Genomic DNA, 27,182 nt, shown 5'->3' on the forward strand with positions numbered 1-27,182 from the left:
GGACCAGGATGGATATATGGAGGGGAGCAGCACAAAGGACCAGAATGGATATATGGGGGGAGCAGCACAACGGGCCAGGATGAATATATGGGGGGAACTGCACAAGGGGCAAGGATAATATATGGGGGGAGCAGCACAGGGGACTAGAATGGATATATGGAGGGGAGTAGCCCAAGGGACCAGAAAGGACATATGGGGGGAGCAGCACAAGGGGCCAGGATGAATATATGGTGGGAGCAGGGCCAGGATGATATAGGAGGGGAGCAGCACAATGGACCAGGAAAGACATATGTGGGGAGCAGCACAACAGGCCAGGATGGATACATGGGGGGGATGGCAGCACAAATGACCAGAATGGAGCAGCACATGATTGATATATGGGGTGGAACAGCACAAGGGACCAGGATGGATATATGGGGGGGTGGCAACACAAAGTACTAATTGGATATAAGGGGGGAGCAGCACATGGCCCATGATTGTTACACAGGAGGAGCACCACAAAGGACCAGGGTGGATATATAAGGGGAGCAGTACATGGGTCCATGATTGATATATGGGGGAGCATCACAAGGGATGGATATATGGGGGGAGGAGGACAATTAACATATATGGGGGTCTGTATGGATAGCTGGGGGGCAAGATTGATATCTGGGGCCCAGGCTAGACAAGGGACATGGGGGGCCAGGATGGGGCATATTATAAAATAAAGGGTGCCAGGCTGGCCGACATTATTAAATAAAGAGGGACTTAATTACTTTTTTGGGGCCAGAATGAGAAACATGCTGTATTAGTTTATGGAGACAATTGGGGAACATTATTTGTTTTAGGATCCAATTATGGATATTATTTCTACTGTCATATAATTTACTTTTTAGGAAACTGTTTTCCATGGAGGGAACAAAATGGGGGTCTTGTTACTGTACAGTATGGCAGTTTGCTGCTTTTTTTCATCTGACAGTGTTGAAGTCGGGGACAAAAGTGGGGAAAGTGCTCTGGAAGTGATCAGCTATTGATGACTGTGTGTTATATTTTGCAGAGACGAGCCCTGGCTGCAAGGAGTAATGGTCTGTGCTGGATGGAGAAAAGCAAAGACAAAGGGCTTCAACCACAGACATCACTGGTGAGTTCAGTGTATTACATGTACATGCGCATTATACACTATATGCAGAGCTTCTGTGTACAATGTCACTGGTGATCCCTGTATTACCTGTACACTTACAGTTATATACAGAGTTCCTGTGTATAATGTCATTGGTGTTCACTGTATTACCTGTATACTAACAGTATACACAAAGCTTCTGTGTATAAGGTCATTGGTGATCACTGTATTACCTGTACACTGAAACTATACACAGAGTTTCTGTATATAAGGTTATTGGTGATTACTGTATAACCTGTACACTGACCCTATATACAGAGTTTCTGTATATAAGGTCATTGGTGATTACTTTATTACCTGTACACTGACTCTATATACAGAGCTCCTGTCTATATTGTCACTGTTGATCACTGTATTACCTGAACACTGACACTATGTACAGAACTCCTGTGTGTAATGTCACCAATGATCACTGTATTACCTGTACATTATATACAGAGCTCCTGTGTATAATGTCACTGGTGATCCCTGCATTACCTGTACACTATATCTAGCGAAACAGGCAGTCATAGAATCCAAAAATGTAGCATCATCTTTAAACATATATTTAAAAGATCATACAGACAGACGGATATACAGGGCTAAAAAATGATGACATGATGAAACCAGTATCAAAAACTTGCCCAAGGTTGGGTTTGTTACTGGTTGCAAAATATATTATTATCTTATAAGAGGCATAGCGCCCACACAAGAAAAAGTAAACCACTACATGGCAGAATTGCACACAAGTAGCAAGATTAGTCTGCTCAAATATCCTAAAGATTACATAACAGTGTATAAACAGTACCTCATGTAAAGTGGACCGCTCTCCAGGACAGACCCGCCCACCCTGACGCGCATTTCGGCAGTGCCTTCCTCAAGGGCGTGTGGCAGAGACTGGGCGCTAGGCTTAAGTATCCAAGTCCCGGAAATTGAATGCAGCGTCATGTTGCCATGGATCCCATTACGTCCGCCGAGTCACGCCCAGCCGGGCAGTCGAACGCCGGAAACACGTGGGGCCCCACGTGACCCGGAAGCCGGCGCACCGCTGAGTCACATAGCGGCAGACAGAATGGGACCAGAGCGCATGCACACTGCAAAGCATATTCAAGAGGGAGTCATACTAACTGATGGCAGGTTATGGACTTGGAGAAATACTCAGAAACTAATTGTTGCTCAATAATTAAATACTAAAGCCCCAGTAAACTCATTATCATATCATACCATCAAATACATTAACATAGAATCACAACTATGATAGGGTCCTATGCATAAATATATATAAATATATACAGAGGTATAATAATCACAAACATAATAGTGCATAGAGACATACATGTATATATATATATTATTAACAGTATTAGATGTCGTAGGCTCATCGCATAGATATTACAATTTTATACATGCATATAAGTTTTTCAGGGGGAAGATAAAATATATGTAATTCCCATATGTACAGAACACCAAATTGCAAGAGACATATATCACATGTCATAGAAACTCCAGATTTTCTGCATCTATATATATATATATATATATATGTATATATGTATGTTCAGGTGAGTTTGCTGATCAATCAAGCACGTGATACTGTTGTTTTTAAGCCAAGTATTGGTACTTTTGGCAGTGTGGACAGGTGCCAAGTGTTAAGGTTGGCGGATTGCACTAAATCAAAATAAACAATAAAGCGCAATCACAACCCGGGGTCCTCTGCGCAAAGATGTATAACTGCTGCTAGTGAACAATGGCGGGACCAAACAGCAAGCGATCAGCTTAAACATATTGTATTAAATGCTACAGAGTGTGAATGGAACTCAGAGTACCCAACTCCGTTACTGCACAGAGTGGCACTGTAAAAAGTAACCAAAGTACTAAACCCTGCTAAACGTCACAAGGAACTATCACATGGGTTGAGCTCGCTCTGCAAGTAGATTGTGCTAGCAACACACAGGTAATAAAGCAGATGCTGAGTTAAGGAAGAGAACAAACGGGTCACTAGGTGCACGTCCCTGTCGCTTTCCCAGACAAATATAGCCTGAGAGTTGGACTTGTTCTGTAACTCAACTGTGCTAACCGCACACATGAAGGAGACAGATGGTAAGCCAAGGAAATTTACCCAGTCCTAACCCTACCTGACTACTTAGGTACTTTCAGAGACTAGAGGGACACATTCCAACATGCAGATAGAGTGGTAGCGTATCCTCTCGCATAAACCCCACATAAGTGATACTAGCGCACCCGAGTGCAACACTGGGAGCCTTTTATACACTAGGCTCCACCCCAAACACTCACGCCCAGTAGGCCGAGATGTCGCCCGCAGGCCAATCCGTAGCTGCTACCTCAACAGAGCAGCAAGCGTCCAACCACCAATGAGCAGACGCCACATTGTGGATATGCTCAGTTGGATGATCTCTAAACTTAGACTCCCAAGCGTCAGGCTGCACCCGCATATCGCTGGTTACCATAGACTTGGCTGGGGAGCCAGTAGTAACCAAATGAATACTGCGAGCCTGAGCAAGACCCTGGGACCGACGTCTGTGCTGAGCAGCACTTGCAGCGGCTAGATCAGAATGGGAGACCACAGCACCAGGCAATGCTTTGGATCTATCCCGCGCAGCAAGAGAAGCTTAACGCCAAGTCCTGCTGGAGAATAAAATTTCCATCTCCAAAAAGCTTGTCAGCAGAGGAAAGCATGAAGTGCTCTAAAATTTCCTAGTAGATGGCTGTGCTGACTTTGGTCTTGATAAAACACAGTAGACCTACACTAGCAGATGACAAAGCTCCTCAAACTATCACTGATTGTGGAAACTTCACACTAGACCTCAAGCAGCTTGGATTGTGTGCCTCTCAACTCTTCCTTCAGAGTCTGGGACTTTGATTTCCTTATGAAATGCAAAATGTACTTTTCCTTTTCTCCTTGGCCCAGGTAAGACGCTCCAGGCGTTGTCTATTGGTCATGAGTGACTTGACACAAGGAATACGACACTTGTAGCCCATGTCCTGAATATGTCTGTAGTTGGTGGCTGTTGAAGCAACGACACCAGCAGCAGTCCACTCCTTGTGAAGCTCCCCCAAATTTTTGAATGGCCTTTTCTTAACAATCCTTTCAAGGCTGCGGTTATCCCGGTTGATTGTGCACTTTTTTCTATCACACTTTTGTCTTCAACTCAACTTTCCATTAATATGCTAAGATACAGCACTCTGTGAACAGCCAACTTCTTTAGGCTACTTTCAGACATACGGCTTTTGTACTCTGGCGCCGCGCGGTGAAAAGACGTAGCAGCGGAACCCGGGATGTGCCGGTGACACCGGATCCTTTTGTTTGGCCGGATACGGTGTTGTTCAGATTTAATGGAGCAGTGCACCCGCTCAAAGGTATCATCTGTTCTGGGAGGGGAGAGAAAGAGAGAGAGAATTTTTCGTAATTCGTCAGGCACGTCTAGGGTTAAAACTCACAGTGTCCGGGCATGCGCTGTTCAAAAAACCGGTCCAGCGCTGTCGAAAAACATAGCATGGAATGTTTTCTGCAGACGTCGGATGGCGAAGTTTGGCCGTATCTGGCAAAAAATGTACGTGCCGCATGCCCATCCGGCACAATGCGGCGATAATGAATGCCTATAGGAAAAAAACGGATCCGTTGCCAACCGGTGCCGGATCCGGTTTTTACAAATTTCGCCGCATCATGCCGGATTACAAAAGCCGGATGTGTGAAAGTAGCCTTAGCAATGATCTTTTGTGTCAATAACTGCCTTTGGACATCTGTAAAGTCAGCAGTCTTCCACATGATTGTGGAGCCTACTGAAACAGGCTAATGGAACTTTTTAAATGCTTTGGAAGCCTTTGCAGGTTTTTTGTGTTAATTATTCTAATTTAGGGTGGTTTCACATTAGCGCTTTTTAAGCGCACGCACGGCCGGGGGTAGCTCCGCCCCCGAGCCGGCTCTCTGCCCGGCGTGCCCGCCCCTTGCTTGTAGCGCCGCCTCCTAGCGCACAGCGCCGCCTGCGATCGGCGCACCCTATCTTTAGCATAGGGTGCGCAGATCGTGCGCAGGCTGTGCGCTAGTTGCGCTTTGACCTGCGCTGCGCACTTTTGACAGTGCGCCGTGCGCGCCAAAATCCGAAAAGTTTGATTTTGGCGCGCACGGCGCACCGTCAAAAGTGCGCAGCGCAGGTCAAAGCGCAACTAGCGCACGGCCTGCGCACGATCTGCGCACCCTATGCTAAAGATAGGGTGTGCCGATCGCAGGCGCCGCTGTGCGCTAGGAGGCGGCACTACAAGCAAGGGGCGGGCACGCCGGGCAGAGAGCCGGCTCGGGGGCGGATCTACCCCCGGCCGTGCGTGCGCTTAAAAAGCGCTAATGTGAAACCACCCTTACTGAGATAATGATTTTTGGGTTTTCATTGGCTGTAAGTGATAATCATCATTAATAAAAATTATCACTTGAAATGGATCCCTCTGTTTGTAATGACTCTATATAATATATGAGTTTCACTTTTTGTATTGAAGAACTGAAATAAATTAACATTTTGATGATATTCACATGTGGTCATATGTGGCAGCACATCACTTGTTTGGAAGAACTTGTTAAGTGCCGAGGGCCATAGCTTTGGGTGAACTGCTGCTCCATGTAGCCCTGGCACTTTACATGAAAAGATGGGTCATGGCTAGGTGTTTGTGTTGGCAGGCTGCCTATGGCCGATTACATTGACTAGTAAGGACCACGAATTCCACAAATTAATAAAGGAGACTTCCATTCAAACATTGGAACTTTACTGAACCACTTTACTGAACTTACAGGGAATCTGTCACCCTCCGTTACACTAGTTCTACCTGTATGCCTCATTTTAATGGTCTTGTTGCTGAGAAATGTTATTACCATGAAAAATTCTCCCAGTAATCTGCTGTGAAGGCACTGAGCTTGAACTGCAGTGACCACATTACTGGCATTTTCCCATGGTCCAGAGGTCACTGCAGTTCAGCCCGGCTGGGAGCACTGTCTCAGTGATGTCACTGAAGCTACGCTTGCAGCATCTCATTCACCAGTGGCTATTCAGCATGGACAGTTGCATTTTGGCACCATCGAGGTTGAAAACTAATTCTACCCCAGACATGGATTACGGCGTGGGACAGAACAACCAAAATGTATGGTATATTGTTGGCTTTCATTTTTGTTTTATTACAGGAGATCGAGGAATTCATTTGAATTAGGCGAGGTCGTAGGTATGGTTTAATTGAGATTATTAAAAGAGTCTGTGTCTTTCTTTCAATTAAAGGACTTTTTTATGGGTGTCTGTGTTTTCTTATAATGTGACTATGGGGTTAGTAATGGGGACGTCTTATTGATGCTTCTCCTTTACTAACCTTGGGGCTTGATGTCACCAGACAATACAAAGGTGACATCAACCCCCCAACTATTACCCCACTTGCCACCGATACAGGGCAAGTGTGGTGTAATTAACACCAGGGGGAGTTTGGAGGGAGGCAGCAATCTCGAGTCATAGTGTGCGGCTGCTGCTGAGTGCAAGCTGCCCGAGAGCAGGACCTGAGACACGTGACCACCAGGGGAGTGGCCAGAGGTGGAGCTAATTCCCGTACGGGAGAGAAATGAAAGCTGTAGCCGGCAACGCCAGGAGTGAGGTCAGACTAGCTGATTTCAGTAAACAGAGGGTAGCTCAGTGTCACAGGGAAGAGGCAGCAGAATGGTGCAATACAAGCTGAAGTCAGAAACTAGACAGGAATGCAGTAACCAGGGGCACAGATAGGAGGGAAGTCAGAGAACTTAGCCAAAGGTCAGAACCTGAGAAATATCAGAAGTACAGAATCACAATGCAGACACAAAGGGACAAGCCGAATCATAAACAATACAAGCACAGAGAGGAACAAGAGGTATACCCTAGAGTCACTCAGGTCAGTGGTTCAGCCGAGGACTGAAGTATCACGGACAAAGAGCCAGCACCAGAGCTGGTTAAAATAGATCTTCACAAACCAAAGGGAGGCCATGCAGAGTTAACCCCAACAAGCCCAGGATGGAAAAGGAAATCCCATCCTGAGCCATAACAGTGGGAAGAGCAAAACTAAGTGCCAGAATTGGTGCATTTTAGAGATGCTCCTTTTCTGGGGCAGCTGAGAGCTGATAATTATGGCCAGGGGGGGCAGTATCCATGGCCTCTTCCTATGCTGTTAATATCAGCCTGGAGCTGTCTGCATAGCCTTTGCTGGTTATTAATTATAGGGGAAACCCCACATAATTTTTTTAGGGATCCCCCATTTTAATAGCCAGTAAAGGCTAATCATACAGTTGTGCGTTGAAATTAACAGCTTGGGAAGCTCCATTGGTATTACCCCCTTTCTCAGGCTATAGACATCTGCTACCAGTCGTAAGCTTTCCCTCTGCTGATTGCAAAAATTGTGGGGTGGGATGAGGGAGTACCATGCATACCAGGATTGGGGGATGAGGGGTTCCATGCACAACAGGATAGGGGGTGAGGGGACCATGCATACCAGGTTAGGGATGAGGGAGTACCATGCATTACAGGATTGGGGGATGACAGGACCATGCATACCAGGATAGGGGGTGAGGGGACCATAGATACCAGGATAGGGGGTGAGGGGGTCATGCATACCAGGATTGGGGGTGAGGGGACCATGCATACCAGGATAGGGAGTGCGGGGACCATGCATACCAGGATGAAGAATGGGGTGCCATGCATACCAGGATTGGGGGGTGAGGGGACCATGCATACCAGGAAGAAGAATGGGATGCCATGCATACCAGGATTGGGGGGGTGAGAGGACCATGCATACCAGGATTGGCGGATGAGGGAGTACCATGAATACCAGGATTCGGGGGATGAGGGGTACCATGCATACCAGGATAGGGATGAGGGCGTACCATGCATACCAGGATTGGGGGGTGAGAGGACCATGCATACCAGGATTGGGGGATGAGGGATACCATGCATACCAGGATTGGGGGATGATAGGACTATGCATACCAGGATAGGGGGTGAGGGGACCATACATACCAAGATAGGGGGTGAAGGGGCCATGCATACCAGGATTGGGGGTGAGGGAACCATACATACCAGGATAGGGGGTGAGGGGACCATACATACCAGGATAGGTATGAGGGAGTACCATGCATACCAGGATTGGGGGATGAGGGGTTCCATGCACAACAGGATAGGGGGGGAGGGGACCATGCATACCAGGTTAGGGATGAGGGCGTACCATGCATAACAGGATTGGGAGATGACAGGACCATGCATACCAGGATAGGGGGTGAGGGGACCATAGATACCAGGATAGGGGGTGAGGGGGTCATGCATACCAGGATTGGGGGTGAGGGGACCATGCATACCAGGATAGGGGGTGAGGGGACCATGCATACCAGGATGAAGAATGGGGTGCCATGCATACCAGGATTGGGGGGTGAGGGGACCATGCATACCAGGAAGAAGAATGGGATGCCATGCATACCAGGATTGGGGGGGGGGTGAGAGGACCATGCATACCAGGATTGGCGGATGAGGGAGTACCATGAATACCAGGATTTGGGGGATGAGGGGTACCATGCATACCAGGATAGGGGGTGAGGGGACCATGCATACCAGGAGAGGGATGAGGGCGTACCATGCATACCAGGATTGGGGGGTGAGAGGACCATGCATACCAGGATTGGGGGATGAGGGATACCATGCATACCAGGATTGGGGGATGAGAGGACTATGCATACCAGGATAGGGGGTGAGGGGACCATACATACCAAGATAGGGGGTGAAGGGGCCATGCATACCAGGATTGGGGGTGAGGGAACCATGCATACCAGGATAGGGGGTGAGGGGACCATGCATACCAGGATAGGGATGAGGGAGTACCATGCATACTAGGATTGGGGGGTGAGGGGACCATGCATACCAGGATTGGGGGATGAGAGGACTATGCATACCAGGATAGGGGGTGAGGGGACCATACATACCAAGATAGGGGGTGAAGGGGCCATGCATACAAGGATTGGGGGTGAGGGAACCATGCATACCAGGATAGGGGGTGAGGGGACCATGCATACCAGGATTAGGGCATGAGGGGTACCATGCATACCAGGATTGAGATGTGAGGGGACCCTGCATACCAGGATTTGGGGATGAGGGGTACCATGCATACCAGGATTGGGGGATGAGAGGACCATGCATACCAGAATAGGGGGTGAGGGGACTATACATACCAGCATAGGGGGTGAGGGGGCCATGCATACCAGGATTGGGGGTGAGGGGACCATGCATACCAGGATAGGGGGTGAGGGGACCATGCATACCAGGATAGGGGGTGAGGGGACCATGTTTACCAGGATAGGGATGAGGGAGTACCATGCATACCAGGATTGAGGGGTGAGGGGACCATGCATACCAGGATGAAGAATGGGGTGCCATGCATACCAGGATTGGGGGGGTGAGGGTACCATGCATACCAGGATAGGAATGAGGGGTGTAATGCGCACCAGGATAGGAGGGTGGCAGCACATACCAGGATGGGAGACCATATGCCAGTTAAAATGCTCGCCACCCGGGCGTAGAACGGGTTCATAGCTAGTATATATATATATATATATATATATATATATATGTGTGTGTCACTGACATTTATTTATCTATGTATTCTATATGTATATATCTAACCTATCTATTCTATTCTATCCTGTCAGTGTGATTTTACTGTGCATCGCACATGAATTGCTGGCTTTTCAAAGGACACCGGTGCATAAACATCGGACAATACTCGCATGGTCCGTGTGGTATTCGATTTTTTCTTGCACCCATAGGCTTGCATTGTCGAGACTCAGCCGATATACATGTAAAACCGCAGGATGCTGTGATTTTACACGCACGTAGAATACGCCCGAGAAAAAATACGGTGATGTGAGCTGCCCCATAGATTAACACCCTGGCAGATATACATTTTTTCTGTGAACGGTTGATGTTGTCTGTGACATGCTGGTGCAGTACAGGCACAGCTTTCTTAAGGAAGTAATTGTGACTGGGCAACTGGTACTGGGGGACTACTACGGCCATCAACTTTCTGAATCCATTTGCATCTACCAGGTAAAAAGGCAGCATTTTCATGGCCAACAGATTGGAGATGGTGGAGTTCAAGTTCTTAGCTTTGGCTTGCGTAGGAAAAAACATTATTTTAAGTTACCATGACTGCTGGACCAAGGGCTGGCTATTTTGCTGAGAGATGGTGGAGTAGGGTGAACAGGACAAACTGCTGGACTGTCAATGAGGTGCAGGCATAGATGTTATGGTGGATTGATAAAGATTTGTTGTGCTAGGTGACACAAAAGCAGCAGGCATCTCCACTTCCATAACAGCTGATGGGCTCTCACTCACCCAGAATGTGGCGAGTAAAGAAGTGGATTTTCTGCAGCAGAGACCTGTGTGAGAACACTTGGCATGGTGAAAGAGGAGGAACAAGCAGTAGATGTGGTTGATAGGATGGCTGGTGGTTGGTGAGGCCCACTAGTCAGCATATTAGCGCAGTGAGATTTCCAGACAAAGGCATGCTGTTTGTGCGTGTGCTGCTTCATGCATGTAGTTGACAAATTATTGCAAATTTTTGCCTCTACTAAGGTTTTGTTTTGCAAATTTGGCAGATTACGTGAGTTGAATCATTCTTTGCATGTCTCAAAAAAAGGCCTGGGCTGCTTTTCTCGTGGCTGAACCTTTTCTGTGTGCACCATGAGTAGTAAAGTTTCTCGTGATACGCTGTATGCAGCAGTGAAGGAAGTAATGGTCACAGCAAAATGGAAAAGAAAGTTTCTGCAGACTGTGGAGCTTCAGATCAGCCTTAAAAACTACAACCCTCAGAAAGACAAGCGTTTCTCTGTCCCAGTCAGGCTAAAGTCTACACCAAGACACAAATTTTCAGCTTGTGTTTTCGGAGACCAGCAGCACTCTGATGAGGTAAAGGCTATTGAATTGCCTCACATGGACATAGAAGCCCTTAAGAAGCTGAATAAGAACAAAAAAATGGTGAAAAAGCTGGCGAAGAAATGCGATGCATTTTTAGCATCTCAATCATTGGTCAAGCAGATTCCTCTTATCTTAGGACCTGGTTTGAACAAAGCTGGCAAGTTTCTTTTCTTGCTAACACGCAATGAAAACATGGTGGCAAAAGTCGATGAAGTCAAGCCCACCTTCAAATTCCAGATGAAAAAGGTCCTGGGTCTTGCTGTTGCAGTTGGCCATGTGAAGATGTCTGAGGAAGAGCTGGTCTATAATATCCAACTGGCAATTAACTTCTTGGCATCTTTGCTGAAAAAGAATTGGCAGAATGTAAGGGCTCTTTATATTAAGAGCACAATGGGCAAACCACAGCATCTGTACTAATTTCTAAAAATAAATTTTTGTCCATTGATAAAAAAAAAAAAGGCTTGGGCTAGGCAACCCTTGCCACCCCTGCGAACTCCACACTCGCAACTGATGCTAGTTGTGGCTGAGGATGCGGTGCTTGTTGCATTACTTTGCGTCTGTGCAACATAACCTCCTCGTCTTCCTCCTCTTCCACCTTCTTTGCTGATATACTAAGCTGTGCATCTCTGGATTTACACCAAGTGGGATCTACAACCTCATGACATCATGGTCTCAGTTCTCACACTCCTCACCATGAGAGTCAACGTCCTCCTCAGTGCAGTCCACATGTATCTCTGGTATCTGAGCTTCATCATGATCCCCCCCACCCCCTGTGGTTAACATCTGGTGACAAGGGTCTAGATTCTGCTCGGACCCTACTTTGTCTGGCCCTGGATCCAACATGAAAATATTTTGGGTATCAGTGCAGATGCTTTCTTCCTCTGGATTCTGTTAATCTTTGAAGCACACTTCTGATGCCCATAGGATAGAATGTGTGAAAAGCTCTGCCGAATGACTCATCTGTGGTTCCACACAGTCAGTTAGGCATTTGTAAATTTGTGACACGGGGATTTAAAGGGTGATTAGGGTGATACCTCTGAGGATTGTACTGTGTGTGATGTTAAGGTGGAGGATGAGGAGGAGAGGCCACTTGACTCAGCGCTTGCCTTTCACTGAAGCACTTGTTCTTTCTGAGCCTCATCTACAATGCATACTGCTGTGCAACTGTCAAAAAAATGGAGTCGAGAAGCTTGTCTAGTCACAGATGTTGTCAATGGTCTTCGGATAGGACGAGATGGTTAGTTCAGATAGTTAGTTCAGTTGAACTTTCATTAACATTAACACCTAACCCACGTACACGTCAAACACCAAGTTTGTTCCCCCTTCCACCATGACCTCACTATTTCCCACTCATGTTGTATGTGCCCTTTCTCTCTTGTAACCTGCTGTTTTGCAACTTGAAGCCCACACCTGTCAGTCACCTATCACTTAATGTACGATTTGGATTAGCAAATTGGGCCTTCTGGCTGTACCCTAATATTATGCCTAACGTTTTGTAAGTGGAAATTTGGCCCTCTAATTTCTCACTGAAACACAGTTTTATCTCAAACGATTTGGATTAACAAATTGCGCCTCCTGGCTGCACCCCAATATTAGGCCTAACAATTTTTAAGTGAAAATGTGGCCTTTTGATTTCTCACTGAAACACAGTTTTATCACAAAGATTTTGAATTGCAAATGGGCCTCCTGAGACTGCAACACAGTTTTTTGCACAATCTATTTCAATGCTGGAAGATCGATTTCACACAGGACAGGATCCTGTGTAGCTAACAGACAAGTTCACTTGCAACCATTGTAACACTGAGAAAATGTTGCCAGCAAAACAAGATGTCCGCTTTTTATATGGCCAGGGACATGTGACTCCGCCAATCACAGAAGACCTTGTGTCATGACGTCTTTGACTAAAAATGCTTGTGAAACTGAACACGAATCCAAAAGTGTTACATTTGTGCCAAATTTAAAATTGGCGATCGTTTTCTGAACAAGTTCGCTGACCTCTAATTAGCATCTCTCTGTACACTGCCTGTGTCCGGGGTACAGTTTCGGTACAGTGCGTGTCGGGTCTTATATAGACCTGATAACGTTATGCTGCCAGCCAATCACATTAATGCCACAACCAAGATGGCCATGGTATTACAGTGAGTGGTAAGCAATCTCCACATGCTCATTGGCTGTCTAGAAAGTGCCAAACATGCAGGCAGGGACTCGAGCTCCCGCTCAAGCATTTAAAATGTACTCGCCGAGTAACGAGCATCCCGAGCACAAAGATGCTCGAGCGAGTAACGAATAGTGGCGAGTAGAGTTGAGCGAAACGGGTCGAAAAAATTCAAAAGTCGCCGACTTTTGGCAAAGTCGGGTTTCATGAAACGAAACCCGACCCTAGGATGAGGTCGGCCACGAGGTCGGCGACTTACGCGCCAAAGTCGCGTTTCAAAAGTTTGTTTTGCGCTCTTTTTCAGCCAATCAGGATCCACGGACACTGTGGGCAACGTGATGACATAGGCACGGGTCACCACCATCTTTCAGAAGGGCATGCAAGTGATTGGCTTGCTTTGGTGGGCGTCACAGGGGGTATAAAAGGGCGTGCATGCCGACCGCCATCTTACTTCTGCCGATCTTAGCATAGGGAGAGGTTGCTGCTGATTCTGTAGGGAGAACGTTAGGCAGGGAAGAAGACAAAAAAACTGCTTCTGCTGCTAGCGATTTGGCCTGCACAACACACCAGTCACTGTGTGTGCAGTGCAAGGGGAGGCTATATAGTGGTGTATCAGTGGTGTTGGTTGTTGGGCTGCCTTCTAAGGCTTCCTGACAGGCTGGCATTGCTGTTTACCCACTGCTCCGCAAACTGCTTTTTTAAAAGCAATCCAATCTCCCTTATCCTCTAGTCACTTTGGTCACAGCTGCGCCATCGAGCCTGTCACATAGCGCTCAGATATTCATTGGGCCTCAAACTGCTTAAGCAATCCCAATTTTTTTTTTTGTCCTGCTGAGAAGAAAAAAAAACTGCTTCTGCTGCTGATAGCAATTTGGCCTGCACAACACACCAGTCACTGTGTTGCAGTGCAAGGGGAGGCTATATAGTGGTGTATCAGTGCTCAGATATTCATTGGGCCTCACACAATCCAAAAGTGTCCAGTGTCCAAAAGTGTGTGCAGACATTCAAAATCTCACTTATCCTCTAGTCACTTAGGTCACAGCTGTGCCATCGAGCCTGTCACATAGCGCTCAGATATTCATTGGGCCTCACACAATCCAAAAGTGTCCAGTGTCCAAAAGTGTGTGCAGAGATTCAAAATCGCACTTATCCTCTAGTCACTTAGGTCACAGCTGTGCCATCGAGCCTGTCACATAGCGCTCAGATATTCATTGGGCCTCACACAATACAAAAGTGTCCAGTGTCCAAAAGTGTGTGCAGACATTCAAAATCTCACTTATCCTCTAGTCACTTAGGTCACAGCTGTGCCATCGAGCCTGTCACATAGCGCTCAGATATTCATTGGGCCTCACACAATCCAAAAGTGTCCAGTGTCCAAAAGTGTGTGCAGAGATTCAAAATCGCACTTATCCTCTAGTCACTTAGGTCACAGCTGTGCCATCGAGCCTGTCACATAGCGCTCTGATATTCATTGGGTCTCACACAATCCAAAAGTGTCCACTGTCCAAAAGTGTGTGCAGACATTCAAAATCTCACTTATCCTCTAGTCACTTAGGTCACAGCTGTGCCATCGAGCCTGTCACATAGCGCTCAGATATTCATTGGGCCTCACACAATCCAAAAGTGTCCAGTGTCCAAAAGTGTGTGCAGACATTCAAAATCTCACTTATCCTCTAGTCACTTAGGTCACAGCTGTGCCATCGAGCCTGTCACATAGCGCTCAGATATTCATTGGGCCTCACACAATCCAAAAGTGTCCAGTGTCCAAAAGTGTGTGCAGACATTCAAAATCTCCCCTGTCCTATAGACACCTTGTACCTTGTTTTACATACTATATAGTTTGTTGGATTTTGTCTACATTTCTACCAAAAATGAGGAAGGCTGGTGGAAGAGGCCGTGGAATTGGGCGGGGGTTGGCAGCTGGTAATGATGGTGTTGGTGGTGGATCTGATGGTAGTGGCAAGAGCAAAATAGGACCGAATGCAGGAGGTGTTGAGCCTGCGTCATCGTCTGGCTACATAAGGCCTCGAACGCTTAGTTTTCTAGGAGTTGGCAAACCGCTTTTAAAGCCAGAGCATCAGGAAAAAGTTTTGTCTTACATTGCTGACTCAGCCTCCAGCTCTATCGCCTCCTCTTCTTCAGTTGTAAAAAGTAAAAGCACTGAGTCGTCATTGGAGGCTCATGTTCATGAACCACACCTTTCCTTGTGTCCTTCACCCCAACCAAGATTGAAGGATGACGCAGGCCATACTACTGATTACTCCATGGAGCTGTTTTCACATACCATGCCTGGATTATCAAGTGAAATGGTGAATTACCCAGGCCAAGATGAATCTGACATGGAGTGCACTGATGCACAGCCGCTGATGGATGATTCTGCTGGTACATTCACTCAGAGCACTACATTGTCCTCGCAGTGTACAGAGCCAGATTCTGACCCTGATGAGACTCAGGTGCCCCTTCCCGCACACTATACCACCATACACGGTGACAGAGGAAGGTGCACATGACATAGAAGAGGAGGTGATGGATGACCCAGTTGTTGACCCAGATTGGCATCCATTGGGGGAAGAGGGTGCTGCATCCAATAGCTCAGATGAGGAGCATCCACAGCAGACATCGACATCGCAACAGCTGTTATCTGGCAGGCCCGTAGCACTCCAAAGACAGGTTCCAAACATCAAAAGAGTTGCTGGACAGCTTGTCCAGAGGGTCAAAAGATCACAGCGTGCTAGGCCGCAAAATGTCTGCCAAAGTAGGAAGAGTGCAGTGTGGCACTTTTTTGAACAAAATCCTCATGATCAGGCCAAGGTTATCTGTAAGAAGTGCGCAAAGACCTTTAGCCAAGGGAAAAATCTGAAAAATTTGAATACCAGTTGCATGCTTAGACATTTAACCAGCATGCACTTGCAAGCGTGGACACAACACCAAACCTCAAGTGCCACATGTGCAACTGATCACAACGAAGGTAGTCATCAACGCTACATTGTTTCCCCCACTGTAAGCCCACCGGTTAGCACAGCAGCAAATGTTGAGGTGTCGTTGCAAGGCCACAGCAGTCAGGGAATCCCACTGTTATATCAACGAAAGACTGATTCTAGGCCATCAGAAAGAACACCAACTCCATCACCATCATCAACCCTCTCTCAGTCCGCCCTGTCCACCGCTACTTCCACCATATGCAGCTCTCAAGTCCAGCTCACCCTCCCAGACACTATGAGTAGGTCAAGAAAGTACTCAGTCTCTCATCCGCGTACACTGGGTTTGAACGCCCACATTGCCAAACTAATCTCGTTTGAGGTGATGCCCTTTAGGTTGGTGGAAAGCACAGCTTTCCGCGAACTCATGGCCTATGCAGTACCACGCTATGACCTACCCAGTCGCCACTTCTTCTCTCGCAAAGCCATCCCAGCCCTCCACCATCAAGTGAAAGACCGCATTGTCCATGCACTCAAGCAGTCAGTGAGCGGAAAGGTGCACCTCACAACTGATGCATGGTCCAGTCGGCATGGCCAGGGCCGTTACGTGTCCATCACTGCGCACTGGGTTAATGTGGTGGATGCAGGGTCCACAGGGGACAGCGGTGGTGGGACAGTGCTGCCTAGCCCACGGTATAGGAAACAGTTGGCTGTAGTCGTTCCACCCTCCTCCTCCTCCTCCTCCAGAAGCGAAAGCTCGTCCATGAGCACTCCATCTGCAGCTGCCACTGTTGCACACGATGTGTCCCCCTATTGAGCAGCTAGTGGAAAGCGTCAGCAGGCTGTGTTGCAGATGATGTGTTTGGGCGACAGACATACCGCTGAGGTGCTGGCCGAGTACTTGAAGCGACAAACTGAGTCATGGCTGGGCAGTGTACATCTTGAGGCAGGCAATGTAGTTAGTGATAACGGCCGTAATTTTGTGGCAGCCATAGCCCTTTCAAAACTCAGCCACATACCTTGCTTGGCTCACACCTTGAACCTGGTGGTGCAGTGCTTCCTCAAAAATTATCCGGAGTTAACAGCCCTGCACCAGAAGGTGCGAAGACTGTGCGTGCACATCCGCTGGTCGCCTGTACACTCCGTTCGTATGCAGAAGCTGCAGCGATTGCTCCACCTTCCCAACCACCGCCTCATTATCGACATTGCAACAAGGTGGAACTCCACCCTGCACATGGTGGAGCGGCTGTGCGAGCAGAGGCAGGCCATAATGCATTTGTGGGAGGATACACGGCCAGGCACTTTGAGAGCAGACATGGAGTTGACAGGTGTGCAGTGGTCGAAGCTGAAAGACCTTTGTAAAGTCCTTCAGTGTTTTGAGGAATGCACACGGCTGGTAAGCGCAGACGACGCCATCCTAAGCATGAGCATCCCACTTATGCGTCTGCTCATGCAAACTTTGACGCACCTTAAGGAGCAGGCGTCTGCAGCCAATGTTGATGAGGAGGAAGAGGAGGAGGGAATCCTTGATGACATTCAGCCATTGTCTGCTCAGGGACCTCTCCTGGACGAGGTGGAGGAAGAAGAGGAGGAGGAGGATGATGATGGGGATGATTACTTAGGGGAGGAGGATGCATCTCGTGGGGCAAGTGAAAATGTTGGCGTGGCAAGGTCTGGTACAGGGTTTGTGCGTGACTGGAGGGATGTGGATTTGCCAGAAAGTGCTCCTCCACCCAGCACTCGCAGTGCATCATTGACACCGGGAACATTGGCCCACATGTCAGATTATGCCTTGCGGATCCTAAAAAGGGACCCCCGCATTGCCAAAATGATGAACGATGACGACTACTGGTTGGCCAGCATCCTGGATCCATGCTATAAAGGCAAATTACAAAACATCATGCCACAGGAGAACCTTGACCTAATATTGGCTAATAAACAAGCAACTCTGGTAAATCGGTTGCTTGAGGCATTCCCAGCACACAGCAGCGGTGATGGTTCTCACACGAGCCGTACGGGCCGGGGGCAGCTTGGCAGAGGTGTTCGTGGTGCACACAGCAGAAGTGGCGTTGGAGACAGGGGTTTCATGACAATGTTGTGGACTGATTTTTCAAATACCGCTCACACAACTGGTAATACTGCATCGATGGAAAGTGACAGGAGACAGCAGTTGTCAACTATGGTTACAAACTACTTTTCCTCCCATATCGATGTTCTCCCACACAGGTCATTCCCCTTTGACTATTGGGCCGCTAAACTGGACACCTGGCCTGAATTTGCCCAATATGCCTTACAGGAGCTCGCTTGCCCAGCTGCAAGTGTGCTATCGGAAAGAGTCTTCAGTGCAGCTGGATCAATCCTGACAGAAAAAAGGACCCGTCTGTCAACCCAAAATGTGGATGATCTATCCTTCATTAAAATGAACCACGCATGGGTTTCCAAGGATTTTGTCCCACCTTCCCCTGATGACACATAGGGTGACAGAAAAATGGCTTGCTTTGGTCCACCTCTTCCTGGTACTTCACCTATTTCGCCTTTTGCATCAGCTGAATGTCCAACATCAACATATGCCACTTTCTAAAACTCCCTAACTGTGCTGCCTCCCCCCCCATGGCCGGGGTCACCACCTAGCCCACGACACCGTGCGAGTGCCGTTGCCCTGGACAGGTGGGTAGGCCGACTCTTGGGCGCGGGCACTGGCACAGGGTCCCTCATAGTGCAATCAAGTGTCTCTGACGGTGGTGGTGTACATCTGCCGTCAGACACACCGCTGTACTATGAGGGGCCCAGTGCCAGTACCGACGCCCACGAGTGGGCCCCCCTTGCTTGGGCAGGGCCCCAGCATTTGCAATCTTTACCTCTCCCTGCTCCTCCGCTGTGTAATCTGGGCCGTCAAATCCATAATGTGCCTGACACCGTCTGAGCCTGCCTCCTGATGTATAGACATATATTTTGAATGTGTACGCTATCCATACATGTTATCCGGGGATACGGTACCCTTTCTAACCTTTGTGCAATCACGTGCAATCCATACTGGGCTTAACACCGTCTGAGCCTGCCTCATGCTGTATAGACATATATTTTGAATGTGTACGCTATCCATACATGTTATCCGGTGATACGGTACCCTTTCTAACTTTTGTGCAATCACGTGCAATCCATACTGGGCCTAACACCATCTGAGCCTGCCTCCTGAGACATATATTTTGAATGTGTACGCTATCCATACATGTTATCTGGGGATACGGTACCCTTTCTAACCTTTGTGCAATCACGTGCAATCCATACTGGGCCTAATACCGTCTGAGCCTGCCTCATGCTGTATAGACATATATTTTGAATGTGTATGCTATCCATACATGTTATCCGGTGATACGGTACCCTTTCTAACCTTTGTGCAATCACTTGCAATCCATACTGGGCCTAACACCGTCTGAGCCTGCCTCATGCTGTATAGACATATATTTTGAATGTGTACGCTATTCATACATGTTATCCGGTGATACGGTACCCTTTCTAACCTTTGTGCACTCACGTGCAATCCATACTGGGCCTAACACCGTCTGAGCCTGCCTCATGCTGTATAGACATATATTTTGAATGTGTACGCTATCCATACATGTTATCCGGTGATACGGTACCCTTTCTAACCTTTGTGCAATCACGTGCAATCCATACTGGGCCTAACACCGTCTGAACCTGCCTCATGCTGTATAGACATATATTTTGAATGTGTACGCTATCCATACATGTTATCCGGTGATACGGTACCCTTTCTAACCTTTGTGCAATCACGTGCAATCCATACTGGGCCTAACACCGTCTGAGCCTGCCTCATGCTGTATAGACATATATTTTGAATGTGTACGCTATCCATACATGTTATCCGGTGATACGGTACCCTTTCTAACCTTTGTGCAATCACATGCAATCCATACTGGGCCTAACACCGTCTGAGCCTGCCTCATGCTGTATAGACATATATTTTGAATGTGTACGCTATCCATACATGTTATCCGGTGATACGGTACCCTTTCTAACCTTTGTGCAATCACGTGCAATCCATACTGGGCCTAACACCGTCTGAGCCTGCCTCATGCTGTATAGACATATATTTTGAATGTGTACGCTATCCATACATGTTATCCGGGGATACGGTACCCTTTCTATCCTTTGTGCAATCACGTGTAATCCATTCTGGGCGTGAGAACGGCTGGCGAGCTGTTAAGAAAGCTACAGCACCTGTCCAGACAAGTACAGGGATTCCCTAGCGAGGAGACTTATTTGATTGTTTTCAATGTTGGGACAGCAATTTTTGGGGAGCACTATACTCTGGAGAATGATAGATGGGGCCCACCATACACTGGAACATTCCAAAGGTGGACATCAGACACTGGAGCAGCATTTACAGGGCCCATTATACACTAGAGCATTAGAAATGGGGCCCATTATGTTTGGAGCATTATTTGGGCCCATAAGACAGTGGAGCTTCATCCATGGGGACCAACATATACTGTAGCATTATGTGGAGCTCATCATATACTGTTTCAAACATTATATGGGACCAATGATTCTGTGTGGAGAAATAGATGGTCCTCGTCATGAGATGTAAACAGTGAGGTATTTTTCATTGGACTATACCGCTATTTCTCTGCCGTATCGGAGCATGATGAGTTGTGGTATGTGTTAAAGGGGCGCTCTTTCGCCCAGGGCACATGAAAACCTGGAGCCAGCCCTCCCCCCCACAGTTTGTAGCCAAATAACCCCCATTTTTCAGTGCGTAACTTGTATTATGAAGTTAATTAAGGTTGACAAGCTTAAGAAAGAAGAATTGATGCTTTTGGCATTCAAATGGGCACTGTAGGTGTGTTTCCTGTCCTCCTCTCACTGCCGACTTTTATTCCCCATTGACTTACATTGGGTTTCGTGTTTCGGGATGACCCCGACTTTTCCCTATAATCGGACGATCTTGCTCGACCCGACTTTTGGAAAAGTCGGGTTTCACGAAACGAAACGCGACCCTAAAAAACCAAAAGTCGCTCAACTCTAGTGGCGAGTACTGCCACTCATCACTACATACATTCATACTTACCTGATTGGCTCTAACTAACAAAGTGCAATTGCACATAAGAACTTTATTCAACTTATGCATATTGATACATATACTGTTCTCGTGTCAAATGTGTTTCTCTCTGTCCTCAACACCTTGATTTACACGTGTGTAGTGTTGAGCGATACCACCCGATACTGAAAAATATCGTATCGGAATGGATTGGCCGATCTAAAAAAAGTATCAGGTATCGCCGATTCCGATCCCGGAAGTCCCATTCAAGTCAATGGAACAGAAATATCGGAATTAAAAAAAACCCTTTCTTTCCCTGTTGGTTAATTCTACATGGAGAAAAACAACTAATAATATTGTAGAATGTATTGTGTGAGGTGTATGAGATATTAAAGCCATAGAGCTTTTGCCCAATCAAATGGAATCGCAGTATTTTTTTTTTTTTTTAAATACGTTCGTAGGTACAAAGATATTGACTATGTTAAAGTCTTTCATTTTTTGTCAGATATGTATGTTTCACTACTTCCATGCTCTTCACCTTCTTTTTTACTTCTCCCACACTTTCTCCTTCATCATCTTCAGCAGCAGCAGTATCTTCTTCTTCTTCTTCTTCTTCTTCTTCTTTTATTCTTCTTCTTTTATTCTTCTTCTTCTTTTATTCTTCTTCATATTCTACTTCTTCATCTTCTTCCTATTTTTCTTCATCATATTCTTATTTGTGTCAGGCATTCCTGTAGTTGTTATCTATAAAAGTTTGAAGATTACACCTTCCGTTCAGCCTGTCACAAAAGATTTACAACAGGATTTGTCCGCGTTCAGTTTGGCCTGCAGCAGCAGGCCTTTTCCAGGGGCACCACGAGGAGGAACGGACTCACCCCCATACACTGCTTAGTCTTCTTCTGCTTATAAATTAGATAATATCATTTGCTCTGATTGTTAGTCTTATGCTTCATGTTCTTCTGCTTTTGGTTTTTATGCTTCTTGGTCTTCTGTCTCTTGCTGTTCTGCATCTTGGTGGTTGTCTTCCTGTTCTTTGTCTTCTTGGTCATCTTCTTCAGGGTCATCTTTTAGGTATTCTTCTGTGTGGTCTTCAGGGTCGTCGTCTTCAGGGTCATTGTCAGGGAGATCCAGAGTGAGAATCAAAAACCATTTCCACAAGCTTGAACTTGGAAAAGTAGCAGAAGGTACAAGAAAGCTGAGGAACTGCCGAGAACCAGCTGACGGTGCTGGAACCCGGATGGGTAGCAGAAGGTACCCATGAAAACAAAGTTGCAAGGCCGCGAGCCGGCTGCAGTTACCGAAACCCACAGTCCTACAGGGAGTGTGTCACGTCTGCCATGTCTGTTTGTCTCAAGAACTCCTGGAGCGATGTGCATGCGCATGTTTTGTCTGCTGTCCTGCATGTTCGCTAGAGCTGTGTGCAGACTCACCTCATGTCTGAGCTGCAGGATCCCTGCGTTTCTGCTCTGCCTTCTGTGATCTTCTCGTCATGTCTGGAGTCCTTGATCATGTGATGTTTCTTAAGATCCTGCACTGTCTGGTTCTGCAATCATCTCGTCATGTCTAGAATCCCGGATCATGTGTTCTTCCTAGGATCCTGCACCGGTTGGTTCGGTGATCATCTCGTCATGTCTGAAACCCTGATCATGTGACGTTTCCTAAGATCCTGCACTGTCTGGTTCTGCTATCATCTCGTCATGTCTAGAATCCCGGAAGTTCTCCCCTGGTCCTGACCTGGAGGAGGAGGTGCTATGCCCTATATCAGGCCGCCTCTTCCTATGCTCAGGGCCTGATTATTGTGTTGCTTCCCTGCAAGGCTCTGGGTCTGTGGGGTTGCTCCCTCTATTCTGTGCCCTTGCACTTTGCTCTGTAGTGCGTCTCTGCACACGCTCCATGCTCGTATTCCGCCTCTTGTCTTGTGCCATGTCTTGTGTTGTCTCTTGTGCCATGTTTGTCTTTGCCTTGCTTTGCCTTGTAGTCCTTCTGCTGTTCTTTGTCTTAGTCTGTTTTGCTATGTCTCGCCTTAGCTATGCTTTGACTTGTAGTCCTTCCTTTGTTCTCTGCCTCGCCTGTTTTGCCATGTCTTGCTTTTGCTATGCTTTGACTTGTAGTCCTCCCTGTGTTCTCTGCCTTGCTATTCCTTGCTTGGTGTTCCTCCCTATGGTCTCAGTCTTTGCTTGCTCTGCCTCGCTCTCTCCTATGGTGCTCTGTAGTGCTCCCTGGCACACGCACCATTTCTCCTCTCCTTAGTGCTCGTTTCTTTGTCTAGTCCCAAGGTCTTCCCTTGGCCCGGCTCTGGGCTTCTGCCTACGCTCCGCTGCTAGACTCTGTCCTCTCTCTGACCTGGCTCTGTTTCTGCCTGTATTCCTTGCCTTGTTCCCTGCCTTGTCCTTGCATTGAACCCCGGCGTGGGTTCCCCTTGGCCGTCTCCTGTGCTGTGGTAAGTGCCACGTGTTTGTGTACAGCCGTGTGTACTGGCCAGTGTGGCGTGCCCCCTGCGTGGCTCCTAGCACGCAGCCCTTCCTTGTGCCCTGGCGTGGCTCCTAGCACGCACCCTGCCTTGAACCCTGGCGTGGCTCCTAGCACGCACCCTGCCCTGAACCTGGCGTGGCTCCTAGCACGAAGGTTCCTTTGCCCCCTCCTGTGCCTTAGTCGTGCCTCGTGCTGGCGTTACAGCCGTGTGCATTGGCCAGTGAGGTGTGCGTCCCTGCGTAGCTCCTAGCACGCAGCCCTGCTCTGAACCCTGGCGTGTCTCTACACGCACCCTGTCTTGTGCCTTGGCGTGTCTCTACACGCACTCTGTCTTGTGCCTTGGCGTGTCTCTACACGCACTCTGTCTTGTGCCTTGGCGTGTCTCTACATGCACTCTGTCTTGTACCTTGGCGTGTCTCTACACGCACTCTGTCTTGTACCTTGGCGTGTCTCTACACGCACCCTGTCTTGTGCCTTGGCGTGTCTCTACACGCACTCTGTCTTGTACCTTGGCGTGTCTCTACAAGCACTGTCTTATTCTATGCTTTGGCGTGGCTACACACGCACCCTGTCTCGTTTGCGAACCTTGGCGTGTCCCCTACACACGCACCTCGCTTTGAACCCTGGCGTGTCCCCTACACACGCACCTTGCCTTGCACCTAGTCTTGAACCCTGGTGTGTCCCCTACACACGCACCTAGCCTTGGACCCTGGCGTGTCCCCTACACACGCACCTAGCCTTGGACCTTGGCGTGTTCCCTAAACACGCACCCTGCTTGGATATCTGTCGTGCCTCCTTGCCTGAACCCTGGTTTGCCTGCCGGATGCCCGGAACCTGCCGACCGTTGCCAGAGGTCCGGAACCAGATGACTACGGCCTGATGTCCGGAGCTGACGTCCGCAGCCTGATCCCTGGACCCTGTCGGTTTGCCAGCAGTCCGGAGTCCGATGCCATCATGCCATTACCTGTGCCTAGGCGTGCCATCTGGCACGTACCATGTTATGGACCTTGGCGTGCCCACGCGTGCACCTTGCACGTTTTGCTTGTTTTCTCTGTATGTGATCTTGTGTTATTCTAATGAAGATACCTTAAACCTACGTCTAGTCTCGTCTTGCTTCCTGCTCGTCCTTGTCGTCAGACACTCGTCTAGTGTCCCCTGAGCCGGCCGTCTGGTCCCAGCAGTCGTGGTGGCTCACCCCCTTGGTCTTGCCCCTGACACTCCCTGTATAGGGGGTGGATTCTCACAAGGTCAGCTCGCCCTCGGTGGGTGGGTGCCACGACCCAGAGGGTCCACTCAAAAAATGGGCTCAGCAGGAGCTGAGTCCGTCACAGAGTGCTTGTCCTATTGGCACTATGGAACCAGCCTTTGTTACCAGAACCCGCAGCCCACATAGGAAGCACTGAAACTGCAGGCACCATTGACTCGGCTAACCTGACCGCAACACGACAGGACAACGTATCAGTGGCAAAGTGACGTCGACACTACCCGGAAACAGCAGGCGTGCTGTAACCAGGCTGGGCAGGAGGGAGTTCCCGTGCCAAAGACACTGCCGAGAACCAGCTGACGGTGCTGGAACCCGGAGGGGCAGCAAAAGGAACTAGAGCCAATGGCACAACCGTGGACCAGCTGACGTTGCTGGAACATGGTTACTAAGCAGGAGGTACCTGTGCTACAAAGCACTACCAAGGACCAGAAGACGTTGCTGGAATTCGGATACCAAAAAGGAGGCACCTAGGCCAAAGGCACTGCTGAGAACCAGCTGACGGTGCTGGAACCCGGATGGGTAGCAGAAGGTACCCATGAAAAACAAAGCTGCAAGGCCGCGAGCCGGCCGCAGTTACCGAAACCCACAGTCCTACAGGGAGTGCTTGTCCTATTGGCACTATGGAACCAGCCTTTGTTACCAGAACCCGCAGCCCACATAGGAATCACTGAAACTGCAGGCACCATAGACTCGGCTAACCCGACCGCAACAAGACAGGACAACGTATCAGTGGCAAAGTGACGTCAACACTACCCGGAAACAGCAGGCGTGCTGTAACCAGGCTGGGCAGGAGGGAGTACCCGTGCCAAAGACACTGCCGAGAACCAGCTGACGGTGCTGGATCCCGGAGGGGCAGCAAAAGGAACAAGAGCCAATGGCACAACCGTGGACCAGCTGACGGTGCTGGAACATGGTTTCTAAGTAGGAGGTACCTGTGCTCCAAAGCACTACCAAGGACCAGCAGACGTTGCTGGAACTCGGATACCATGAAGGAGGCACCTAGGCCAAAGGCTCTGCCGAGAAACAGATGACGTTTCTGGAACGCGGCTGGGCAGGAGGGAGTACCCGTGGCAAACACACTTCTGAGCAGCAAAATGCGATGTTGAAGCCCAGGGGTCAATCAGGCAGCAGGCTGAGCCCAACTTGAAGCGAGTTTTATATTGGTTGTGCACAACTACTGATTGTAACCGTGATCCACTTTGGCCTCTGGCTCTACTGTCTCTAGTATTTCCCCTGGCCTCCAACCACGGCAGTTGCTGCTCTGCAGAGTTGTCTGCACAATCCACAATTGTTCCTGAGTTACTGGGGCTCAGTCAGATATATGTCATCCCCTGAAGAAGAAATGGTACACATTTCGAAACGCGTTGGGAAATAAATGGATTAATCTTTTTCCTAAATATTGGATTGGTGAATTTATCTGGTAGCGCACAAAAGTCCGAGAATTTATTCCAAAATCTGATGTGTAAGCTGTCGCAGAGCTGACCTTTGGACGTGCAGCAAACAGATTACTGATCCTACATGCCTGAACCTCTCCTAAAAAGGGTGAGTATAATCTAATCTACGTTTTCAGCATTAACCCGGATAAGACCCTATTGCGCTCTTTTGTTCCTCTAGTTTTGACACATTGGGGCTCAGTCACGTCAGTTGATGCCCTGATGTGTGTCCGGCAAGGGGTCCTGCTCTGTCCACATTCCCACAACTATTAATGGGAATGAGGACAGAGCAGGAGACATTGCCGGACACACCACAGGGGATCAACTGACGTGACTGAGCCCCAGTAACACAGGAACAAGTGTGGATTGTGCAGACGGCACATCAAAGCAGTGACTGGCGGGGTTGGAAGCCAGGGGAAATACTAGAGACAGTACAGCCAGAGGCCTAAGTGGACCACGGTTAAAAGTCAGTAGTAGTGTGATGTTGGAGGCAGCAGGAGACTTTGCCATCCACACAGCAGGGGAACAGCTGGCATTACTGAACCCCACAGACACAGGAGCGAGTGTTTCTATCTGTGCGGACGGCACTTCCAAGCTACAACTGGCTGTGTTGAAGCCCAGTATTAATGCTCCGAGCAGGCTGAGGCCTACTTGGAGCAAGTGGAAAATAACATGTAGTGTGATGTTGGAGGCAGCAGGAGACTTTGCCATCCGCACAGCAGGGGAACAGCTGGCGTTACTGAACCCCACAGACACAGGAGCGAGTGTT

At 48.3% G+C, this 27,182-nt stretch overlaps 1 protein-coding gene and 1 long non-coding RNA gene across 2 annotated transcripts in view; both read left to right on the top strand.

The window, feature by feature from the left end:
* LOC141055719 (uncharacterized) overlaps window positions 1-27,182 on the top strand; it is a 161,318-nt gene that overhangs the window by 84,094 nt on the left and 50,042 nt on the right. The gene's annotated exons all lie outside the window — the stretch shown is intronic.
* On the top strand, window positions 10,855-11,567 carry LOC141055718 (large ribosomal subunit protein uL1-like). The gene has a single exon (XM_073552417.1). The coding sequence runs from the start codon at window positions 10,876-10,878 to the stop codon at window positions 11,524-11,526; it is 651 nt and encodes a 216-aa protein (XP_073408518.1). The 5' UTR covers window positions 10,855-10,875; the 3' UTR covers window positions 11,527-11,567.

This window comes from Dendrobates tinctorius, unplaced genomic scaffold, assembly GCF_039654945.1.
Source record: "Dendrobates tinctorius isolate UK_male_01 unplaced genomic scaffold, ASM3965494v1 ptg000191l, whole genome shotgun sequence".
Taxonomy (NCBI): Eukaryota; Metazoa; Chordata; class Amphibia; order Anura; family Dendrobatidae; genus Dendrobates; species Dendrobates tinctorius.

Bases quoted from the DNA above. Each gene is read 5' to 3' on its own strand.
- LOC141055718 (XM_073552417.1), top strand. From the start codon at position 10,876: ATGAGTAGTAAAGTTTCTCGTGATACGCTGTATGCAGCAGTGAAGGAA.